The 11,245-nt window shown below is 28.9% G+C and overlaps 1 protein-coding gene across 1 annotated transcript; it reads right to left on the reverse strand.

Annotated features, from left to right (window-relative positions):
* Nucleotides 1-8,547: 8,547 nt before the first annotated feature.
* LOC113732724 (probable carboxylesterase 12) lies at nt 8,548-9,863 on the reverse strand. Its single transcript, XM_027258663.2, has one exon. The coding sequence runs from the start codon at nt 9,804-9,806 to the stop codon at nt 8,826-8,828; it is 981 nt and encodes a 326-aa protein (XP_027114464.1). The 5' UTR covers nt 9,807-9,863; the 3' UTR covers nt 8,548-8,825.
* Between the last annotated feature and the right edge of the window lie 1,382 nt (nt 9,864-11,245).

An 11,245-nucleotide genomic window follows, 5' to 3' on the forward strand; every position in this document is an offset into this window, starting at 1 on the left:
TACAATTCACCTCTACCCCTTACAATCAACATATGTTGGATAGTATATCTACCTTAAAAAATCAAGTTTTTAAGCATTAGAAAACTCACACTTTCAGTAAGCCAGGATCTCGGTTTCAAGCATGCCAGATCACTCCTTGAGGCAAACTCCTGTCCATTGTGCACAATTGGTTCGCTGCAAATAATTGTTAATTGAGTCTACAATTAATAACAATGATAATGCTAAAATAGTTGTTATGAAAAATCCACTATTGTCCTTCAATATATTACTGCTGATTATATTTTTCGTTAAATATGTAGTCCAGGATTCTCGCTTTATCACTGGAAAACTGCTGCAATATATACTCTTCATCTAATATTCTTTCTTGCCCTGCAAGCTGTTTAATAAACCATATGAAACGTAAAAATTATTTCAAACATGTATCATAAAGATGTAATATGTTAAATGTATCATTTGAAATGAAACAACCATATTATATACCTTGTCTTCAATCTACATATTCTGTTAATGGTTAGTATATATGAAATTGTATTTTCCATTTGTAGAAAAATAATATGCATTTTATATCTACTAACGAATAAATTACTGATGTTTTGAACAAATCAAACCTAAACTCATGTTGTGATATGTATATAGTTGCTCACATTTATAGTTTTGCCATCATCCTTTCTTCCCATTTGCTTTGTAATACTGCAAATTTCTTTTGATTACATTTAGGGGTGGCAATTTCCGACACGAACTTAACACGAAATTAATGGGTTCGGATTGAGGTTTCACGGGTTCGGGTCATAATCAAGCCGAATCCGATTTACCCGAAAAGAAAACGGGTTGAAGTCAGGTCAATCCATGGGTGATTTGATAAGCCCCGATAACCTGCTTACGAATTAAAAATTATGTTATCTAACTTTCCTAAGTTATTCTTTTTTTCCAAAGGCATTAATCATTTAATCCTAAATGAATTTATTTAACTTGTGTGAAATTGAAATTATTATATTTGGACAAATAATGTATTATATTATTTTTTACTTTTATACTGTTTTAATTTATTCTATATTTGTTTTGAGATAAAATACTTTTACAGTGTTTTAATTTATTTTAGATTCGGTTTGGGATTATTTATTTAAATTTTTATTACTTGATTATGTAATTAGTCTTGTGCAAAATTGGTTTTATTAGAAATTACAGTGATAAATTAATAAATTAAAATTAAGTTTCGGGTCATTCGGGTCGGCCTGTCAACCCACCAACATGAAATTTTTTTATTCGGGTCAGATATCCTAACCCATTTCGGGTTGGTAGGTTAGGTTCGGGTCAGCGAGTTTTCTATTATACCCCGTCTCAACCCGACCCACCAATCCGATTTGGACCCGATTGCCACCCCTAATTATATTGGTAAAAAAAATAATATATTTTACAAATTATTCCAATGTATTTGGAAAATGTTACTAATTTCATTACAAATTATGAAATGTAATCACGGTTTACTAATTTTTTACTAAACATAAATACTCCACACAAAAGAAAAAGATATTTGACTTTGTTTTACTTTGATTAGAAAAACTTGTGGTAGTAATAACGAAATAGTGAAAGTGGTGCAAATTTCAAATCAACAACCAATGTACACTTAATTACGGTAATTTTTTAGTTGATTAGACTAATATATGCCATAAAGTAGTAAGATTTGATCATTTATAAATTGACAATTTTAGCAGTTTATATACCATTAACCTATAAAAATTATGATTATTATAAAATGACATTTTAAAATAATTTACATACTATTTGCCAATTAAAAGTAAGTTTGATAAAAAATGTGCATATAAATCCATATTGTGAATGATACAAAATATATTTGAAACTCACGAAACTTAATATATGGGTAAATTTACTATAATTTTAAAAGATTACGCGACACTAGTACAACTTTACCTTTTATACTTGTGACCTAGAAAATAAATTTATTAAAACCCATAACATTTATAAATGATACATACATTTATTAAAATGCTTAAAACACAAAACATTTATGAATGAAACATACAATCATGTATTATACATTTACGTTACCAACAACTACTAACTATAATATAAAAAATCATAGCACTAGTTTAAATAAACTTCCTAATTCTTGTTTCATATAAGTTTCTTTAAGTAAAATAGTAAATTTATGCTACAAAGTACAAACTAGTAAGTTTTGATGATTAACCAAATTTACTATTCTATCAACAAGATTTACTATTAATCTATAAAAACTTACTATTACTTGAACTAAACTTACTCTCCAAAAACTAAGTTTCGAATATAGAGTAATAATTTATAGTTAAAAAAAAGTAGTTTTCATTTTTATTTCGATTTACTTTTTGAGACATAAATAGGATAACACTTATATGACCATTTTCGATTTACTTTTAGCGGCCATTTGACTATTTGATAGGCCTATCCACCTAAATAGGATAACACTTAAAGATAAGAAATTAAGTTTCCCATCTAAAATAGTAAGTTAACAGTAATAAATTAGTAACTTTTAAACTGCAAAATGTAAATTGGAATAAATATTAAACTTACTTTTTAAATAAATAAATTACTACTTTATATCCCAAACTTACTTTTTAGAGTGTAAGTTTAATTCAAGTAATAGTAAGTTTTTATACATAAATAGTAATTCTTACTGATAACATGGTAAAATTGATTAATAATCAAAACTTACTGATTTATGAGACACATGCACTATTTTACTTTAAAACATATTTCAAACTAGTATTAGGGAATTTATTTGAAATAATGATAAGATGTTTTATTAATGATTAATTCTTAGTACCTTAGTTAGTAAGTACTCATAATATACATGTATAATACATGATTATAGTTATCATTTAAAAAAAATTTGTTTACATATTTTAAAATACTATGAAAAATAGTTTGACTTTTCACATAATCTCGTAAAATATGTAATAAAATTTTGTCGTATTATAAGTTTTTAATCATTTTCAATTTTTGAAAAGTTTGAAAGTTTGGATAACAATAACAACAAATCTTCCTAGTTATATATAGAATATTACTTGTTTATATATCAAAATTTTTATAAATGAACACCTATGAATATAATAAGATGATAAAGTTTTAATAAATTTACGTTTGAGTCACAAGGAATAATAAGAGTAAAAGCCTAAACAAAATGAGAAATAATATAATAATAAAAATGATAAAATTAGTATAACATTTAATATAAGAAAATCAGTATGATCTGGATTTTTTTCCTTGGGAAATTGTTCATAAGAATAGGATCCAATAATTATAAATGAAAATCACATGCATATATAATCTATTGTATAATTTAAATTAAATTTAGTTCATGTATAAAATGGTCCTAAAATAATTAGTACACAATGATACAATGTTATTTTAACAACAAAAATTTTTTTTTTACTAAAAGTCTGAAATATCCATGACATACGTATGAGGAATATTTTACCATATTTGTATCTCACATCTAATCATGAAAGTTAATTTGAGAAAAAATATTTTTGACAATAGAACTATTTTGAATTTAGTCAACAAGTTTAGATTTTTTAAACAATAAAAGTGAAATATTATGGGAACTTAGTTGTTTATTTTCCCATAATTAAAAATTGCTATATTTTAGCAATTGTTGCCATTGACTTTTCATTCTGTAGACTAATTTTTATCAATGCAATATTAGTTTTATTAGCAATCATTGCGGTTCCATTGATCCGAGAATGGGCATTTTATTGCTATTATTTTATATCTAAATATTTAACCTAAGTAATAAAATAAATAATAGCTACTTAAAAAAAAAAAGGAAATTGGTGTTCAATTGATTGTGGTGTAAAATATTAATATACAATTAACTAGAGTTTGAAATGGAATTAAATTTATTTAGTATTTTACTGCTAACAACTTTGACCCCCCCATTTAATGGTTAAACAAAAAATAAAAGAGACGTAGAGACTGTGAATGGTTCTTTAGTGTGAAAAAGGAAAGTTCTTCTAAACTAATGCTGCATAAAATTTTGGATGCATATGAAATTAGAAATGTGATAACTTTGCAATTCATTTTCATTCATGATGAATTTCTTCGATTCTATATAGAATTGCAATTTTTTTCGTTCAGCATGAAAACGTTCTTTTTTTTGTCATATTGATGGCTTTTGCTTTTAAGATTATCTACATGTCGGTGGTTAGTATTATTGACAAGGTTAGAGGTCATGGAAAATGTTACTAATTGTAGGAGAAATTATGTATTGTAAAATTGGTTTAATAATTTTCTATTAAGCATAACTATTGCATACAAAAGGAAAAGATATTTGATTTTATTTTGCTTTGATTAGAAGAACTTGTACTAGTAATAAAGGAAATTTCAACTCAACAATCAATGTGCACATGATTACAGTAATTTTTTAGTCATTTAGACAAATATATGCCATAAAGTAGTCAGATTTAGTCATTTGTGAATTCATAATTTTAACAGTTTACATAAAATTCATCTATAAAAACTTATGATTATTATAAAATGACCTTTTATAATAATTTACTTACCATTTGCCAATAAAAAAAAGAGTTTGATAGAAAACATATGGATACAAATCCATAATGTAAATGATGCAACGTATGTTTGAAAGTCACAGAACTTAATATATGGGTAATTTTACTATAATTTTCAAAGATTATGCTATGTTAATACAACTTTAATTTTTATACTTGTGACCCAGAAAATAAATTTATTAAGATTTTACCATTTTATTAAATTCATAGGCATTAATATATGAAAATTGCGTACCATTTTATTATATTCATAGGTGTCCATATATGAAAATTGTGATGTATAGATAAGTGCAATTCTATATATAACTCGAAAGATTTGTTGTTATTGTCATCCAAATTTTCTAACCTTTCACAAATTCAAAAATAATTCAAAATTTATAATATGACAAATTATTCTTACATATTTTATAAGGTCATATGCAAAAAAATAAGTTTTCATAGTATATTTAAAATGCTTAAAACATATAATATTTATAAATGATACGTACAATTGTGTATCATACATTTACATTACGAGTAATTACTAACAATAATACTAAGCTTCAATTATTAATAAAAAATCTTAGCATTATTTCAAATAAACTTCCTAATACTTGTTTCATATAAGTTTCTTTAAGTAAAATAGTAAATTTATGCCACAAACTAGTAAGTTTTGATGATTAACCATATTTACTATTCTATCAACAAGATTTACTATTAATCTATGAAAAACTTACTATTATTTGAACTAAACTTACTCTCCAAAAAGTAAGTTTCAGATATAGAGTAGTTATTTATTTCAAAAAAAAAGTAAGTTCCATATTTATTCAAATTTACTTTTTGAGACATAAAAGTTACTAATTTCTTGAGTAAACTTACTATTTTTAATGTAAAACTTACTAACCATATTTTTAGGTACTATTTTATTTAGATGACCAGTACAACAGGTAATCAAATGGTCGCTAAAAGTGTTTTTACCTGTTATATCAGGTAAAAACAGTTTCGTTACCATAACGCTCGTTACTTCAGACTTTTCCGCAAGTCAAATCCTAAAGATATTTATTCTATTAAATTACAAAGGTCTTTGTATGGTCTCAAATAATCTGGACGTATGTGGTATAACCGCCTCAATGAATGTCTAACTAAAGAAGGTTATACCAATAATCCAATATGTCCATGTGTTTTTATCAAGAAAAATAGATCAAATTTTGTGATAATTGCTGTATATGTTGATGATCTAAATTTGATTGGAACTTCTGAAAAAATTCAAAATAGTGTTGAATATTTGAAAAAAGAATTTGAGATCAAAAATTTTGAAAAAACAAAATTCTGCCTTGGTTTACAAATTGAGCATTTGAAAAGTGAAATTTTTGTCCACCAAACTACTTATACCCGGAAAGTATTAAAGCGATTTTATATGGATAAAACACATACATTAAGTACCCCAATAGTCGTCAGATCACTAGATTTTAATAAAGATTTTTTTAGACCACGAGAGGAAAATGAAGAGACGCTTGATCCTGAAATATCATATCTTAGTGCAATTAATGCACTAATGTATCTTGCTAATTGTACAAGACCTGATAAATCATTTGCAGTGAATTTATTAGCAAGATTTAGTTTCTCGCCCACAAGACGACATTGGAATGGTATTAAATATATTTTTCGCTATCTCCAAGGAACAATTGATCTTGGTTTATTTTATTCAAATAAATCCAAACCTGAATTGATTGGTTATGCTGATGCTGGGTATTTATCTTACTCGCATAAAGCAAGATCTCAGACTGGTTATCTATTTACATATGGAGGTATAGCTATTTCTTGGCGATCTACAAAACAATCATTAGCTGCCACTTCATCGAATCATGCTGAAATAATAGCAATTCATGAAGCCAATCGAGAATATGTTTGGTTAAAGTCAATGACCCACTATATTCGGAAGAGTTGTGAGTTATCCTCCGAAAAAGAAAATCCTCTAACTATATTATATGAAGATAATGCAACTTGTAAACCCAATTGAAAGGAGGATATATTAAAGGAGGTAGGACAAAACATATTTCACCAAAATTCTTTTTTACTTATGATTTGCAAAAGAATCATGAAATTGAGGTGCAACAAATTCGATCAGATAATAATTTGGCAAAGTTATTTACCAAGGCATTGCCGACTGCAATATTCGAGAAATTGGTGAAGAATATTGAAATGCGACGATTAAAAGATCTCAAATGATGTTTACATTAGGGGGAAAAATTAATACACAGGAATAGTGTACTATTTTTCCTTCACTAGGGTTTTTGTCCCGATGGATTTTTCTCTAGTAAGGTTTTAACGAGGCATATTCTTTGTGTAATGAACATCCAAGGGGGAGTGTTATGAAACAACTAAAAATGTAGATGCCCTTTTGTATTCCCAAGAGAATTAATTCATGATTTATGGCTATATTATGTATAGAAGTTACAATCCATAAATCTATTCATGTAGTGGAGAAATAGTTTCATAGGTTTCTTCATATTCTTGTTATAATGGGTGTTTAATACGATTGATGTACCTTTAATCTTGTAGTACCGATATATAGAGGTACATTGACACCTTTTGTGAGGACTTTTGTATTTGTTAGAATATAAGAATATCATTCTCTATTTCTTTCTCTAATATCTCCATTCATACTATAGTAGTTTATTAGTTTGACAACAGTAACATGTTCTGTGCATTTTATGTCATTAGTGCAACTTGTCAAATCAGCTTTCTTTAATATGCAAATCGTGCTGGACAATTTCGAGCTCCTTTATTAATAATATTGACTTCTTTTTACAGAAAAAAATTGAAAAAAATTAATGAGTTAATGAAAATTTGGGTTTTACCCATTTTCGCTTCTAACTCTCCACCAATCATAATTTCTCTCTCTTCTAACAACTTTTATCTCATTTAATAAATGTAAATTATTCTTTTATCCATATATGGTAACTTTGTTTAGTACAAAGCTAAATGTTACATTGGTAAATTCATTTGTTTGATAAGAAGTAATAAATTATTAATGTAAAGATAGATTTCTGCCTTTTTTTCATCTTGAATAAAAAATGAAATTTAAGTATGTGGATTATCATGAGAAAATGTAAAAACCATCTTCAAGAATACATGTTATTTCTTTTTCTCTTTTATATATTATACTATTTAATGAAAATTATCGCATTGTATAAATTTACATATAAAGTATATAAGGACTAATATGGTAGTTAAATGTTTAAGATAGTTTAATTTTTAAATAAATCTTATATATACTAACAATGTATACAGTACACAGTTGGATCCATAACACGTGCAAAAGTTGAATTTCAAATTCAAATTTTAAATAGTTGTCATTTATTCAAAACTAACAATATATACACTATCAGTATAAGAAAACTTAATTCTTAATTTCTTTTGATGTAAATATAAATAGTATGTAAAAATACTGTCAATGAATTATTTATTGATCCATAATTAATCGAGTATAAAATATTCCATGCTAATACACGAGATAGATACTAGTTGAGTATTACTTGTACAAAGTAACGGGTGCAATCCCTCTATTTCAACTCACCAATTATCTGACACATATATTACGAAGAATCTATAATCTAATTTAATTAATTGCAGAAAAATTATAAATTCCTTCTTCTTGTGTTAACTAATTTAGTACTGTATATACTTTGGTCGTCATGATGTTAAATATTGTTTTTATTTCTTCAAAATATCTTGGTCAATGTTTCATACAAAAGAAAAAGAATATTCTGTCGATGATCCTTCCAGTACTATCATACTTTTAGAATTCAGAAACAAAACAAGGTACAATGACATCATAACACACGTTCCCAATTACAAAAGAATAAATATGAACAACTAAGAAAAATTAAAAAAAAAAGGTCATATGAAATTGGAATAAATATTTATATAGCTGGCCAGCTACGTATCTTTGTCATTGTGTGGCCAGCCTCAATAGAACCTAAATCCAAAGGGGAAAAAAATAGAGAAGAAGAAGAAAATTAAGCACGAATTTAACATAGAAAGAAATTATAAAGGGACAACAACAATTGACTTGACCTTTCACTAGCTTAGCTTATGCATTGAAATTGTGGGATGATGCTAGGCTAAAGGATAATGTATATGTATTTTCAAAGCATTACTACCACAGTCTGGAATCATTAATAATAATAATAATAACAATAATAAGTCATCCTCTAAAAGGAAGCTTGTCTTGACATTAAGGCCTTTTTAATAATCCACTTAAAAACGCACAAGATGCATCTACACCCCATTCCCATTGATGAAACTGGCCAACTTTTTCAGCAAAGACAGAGCATTTTCTCCCTTGGGAAAGAACAGATTGAAGACATGATCTTCCCCTGCAACCTCCACAACCTCCACATCTCCGGCCCACTCGCTCTTCTCCAATGCTTCTTTGTAAAACCATCCCCTATCCCTCAAAATATCTTTCTCAGCAGCACAGACCAGCACCCTTCTGCAGCCTAGCCTGGAAAGATTTGGTTCCATCACAGGATTCAGCAATGGATCATCTAGCCCTGTGGTATTTGGGTAAACAAAATGCCAAGCGGCCTCAACATAGGACTTATCCCAAAAAGAAAGATGTCCCTTTTTCTCCAATCTTGTGGCTTCACTACCAACTGGCTCTTTCCCCCAAAAATAAGGACAATTGAGAAAAATCCCTTCAACATTGACACCTTTCAGCTTCTCCAGCCCGACCTTTAAGGCCATGTTGTGTGCTATGTTACCGCCAGCGCTATCCCCACCAAGAAACACCCGATCAAAATCAGCATAACCCCTAAGCCATGCCTCAGGACCCTCCCCGTTTGAATGAGAAGCGACCCATTGGAGTGCAATCCAAGAATCCTCAAAAGCAGTAGGTAAAGGGTGCTCGGGAGCGAGGCGATAGTTTACTGAAACTGCTACAACATCAGCTTCTGCAACTACTGCATTGAGGTACGTATGATAAAAAGGGGAGAAGGCAGATTCGACGAAAAAGCCTCCTCCATGGAAGTAGACCAGAAGAGGAAGTTTTGTTCCCTGTTTGGCTTTCTTGGGCAGGTAAAGCCTTGCAGAGATGTCCAGTTCTGGTGAAATTTGCACATCTTTGGATTCAACACCGGTTTCTTGATCCACTGATGCAGCTACAATGTCTTTCCCTGCTAATCTTTCCACCCTGCCGCCCTTGTATACTCGCATTAAGGGAGACAATTCGTGGAGTATCTCAGTTGAGTTTGAGGCCATTGTTAGAAGGTGTACAAGTGAGAGGGCGCGCTTGGGAGGGATTTCAGGAATGAGAACAATATATAGCCGAATGCCGGTGAAAGCTTTCATAAACCCAAGTTAAAGGATTGAATAAACAAGATGCCGGGGTCCCAACCAAACAGTAAAATAAAAGGTTGTGGGGTAGATACTAATAATTCTCTCCCTCCCATTATTAAAACTGTCATGCTTTTTATTTGAAAATATCTCAAAATATTTATCATCTTATCAAATTCAGAACTATTTTTGGTTTCCTCTTTCAATGATATTCCTATCTTTATCTATATTTCATACTAAATTCAAATTTAAATTTTGGAGAGCAACTTTGGAAATGAATCTGTTAATATCACCATCAAATCACTATTATTCAAAAGTTGAAACCCCAAAATGCAACAAACAATTCAGACGGAGGGAGTAGTTGCCTTTCACGTAAGCAATTAGTTCCATACATATAATCTTCTTTGACATCCCTTTTTTTCTAATTTTTTTAAAGTTCCTAATTACAATCACTCCCGCCTTATCATTCAACTCAATCCAACTTTTTCCCCACTATTTGACACTTAAAATCTTCAATAGTGTCCGTTCTGTAAGGGTGAAAATATCTAAAATTTAGGGACAGAAGAATAACGTTTGATTGAGAATTTAATCGCATAGTTTACATGTATCGGGTTGCATTTAGAGTTAACTATTGAGTTCGTTGTATAAATATTGCGTTAATGGTTGAAAATCGTCCATAATTTTCAAACTTATGGTGTATAAATTCTTGCTTATTTCAACTCAAACTTATAATGTGTATAATCTTGCTATTTTATAGAAGTAATAATAGCTGCACCACAAGCAAACTCTGCCACTTTAAGAGTCACAGACACATAAGAAACATCTGTTTGGTTGAGAGTTTAAAGAATAGCCTGAGTGTTCATTTATTTATGAGATTTATTAGATAGGAACCAAAATAGGGATAAACAAAGAGCATAAACAAGTATTTTAATTATATTTAAAAAAATTTAATGTTTGGCTATATTAAAATATAATAATTAATTAATGGTGAAAAATTCTATCACGTTATCTCAAGCTTAGCAATATTTCTAGGATTTACATTGCAAAAATATAACTTCCATACTAATAAGAGTTGACCACGTTGCCCATGCCAAGCATATTTCTCTTCCAGACGAGAGTCAAATAGCTTAGCCGCCCATTCGTTGATTAAAAACGTTTTTCCTATCTCAATATTTAATTCTGCCGCCGGTACTTTTCGTCCCTCCGCCTCTTCCAAAGGTTAGCATTGGTGGCAGTTGTAGGTAAAGTAAATTTAAAAAATCTTTTATCAGTCCGAAACAATCACTTAAACGTGTTTAGTATTTGATTCAGGATCAATGATAAAGTTTCACGTGAAATCTCACTAGTCAAGTTTTGCTCAAACA

The sequence above is a fragment of the Coffea arabica genome, chromosome 2e, assembly GCF_036785885.1.
Source record: "Coffea arabica cultivar ET-39 chromosome 2e, Coffea Arabica ET-39 HiFi, whole genome shotgun sequence".
NCBI classification, from domain to species: domain Eukaryota; kingdom Viridiplantae; phylum Streptophyta; class Magnoliopsida; order Gentianales; family Rubiaceae; genus Coffea; species Coffea arabica.